A 496-nucleotide genomic window follows, 5' to 3' on the forward strand; every position below is an offset into this window, starting at 1 on the left:
TGCAGTCGCACTTCTCTGCCATCGCGGGGTCCGTCCTCTTGCAGCTCCTTCTCCTTCACTTGAAAAGCTGGGAGAGTCAGAGGGCTTCCAGGTCACAAATGTGGTTTGAAATCAATCGCCTCATTATTACTTACAGATGCTTGGAGGGGTCTTGTCCGAGCCCATCGCTTCAAGATGACACGCGGACGCAGTGAAAATAGATGCGAGCACACACAGACACAAACAAAATGTTTTAAACTGAGTAGAAGAGACTCTGAAGCAGCAAAACAGAAAGTTTATCTTTCTTGAGACTAAAGAAATCAGCACTGCTACATTTTCCAGCCACTTTCTTGGTTTCTTTCTCTGATGTCCCCAAGATGATGCCAAAGCACACGGCTGGCGCTGCAGCCAGATGCTTGGCCCCACATCCCCAGTGTCTCAGTGCTAGAGCAGCCAGGCGGCCCCACCATGGGGCAGAGCCCAGAGCAGCCCCATGGCCCCACCGCTGCCCCAAACC

General features: G+C 52.2%; 1 protein-coding gene across 1 annotated transcript in view; it reads right to left on the bottom strand.

The window, feature by feature from the left end:
* The window catches only part of MAPK4 (mitogen-activated protein kinase 4), a 21,411-nt gene extending 21,246 nt beyond the window's left edge, over nt 1-165 (bottom strand). Inside the window, exon 1 of the mRNA XM_010020546.1 lies at nt 135-165. Coding sequence (XP_010018848.1) covers nt 135-165 — 31 coding nt within the window. The remainder of the gene's footprint in view (nt 1-134) is intronic.
* Nucleotides 166-496: the final 331 nt, after the last annotated feature.

This window comes from Nestor notabilis, unplaced genomic scaffold, assembly GCF_000696875.1.
Source record: "Nestor notabilis isolate BGI_N333 unplaced genomic scaffold, ASM69687v1 scaffold14830, whole genome shotgun sequence".
Taxonomy (NCBI): Eukaryota; Metazoa; Chordata; class Aves; order Psittaciformes; family Psittacidae; genus Nestor; species Nestor notabilis.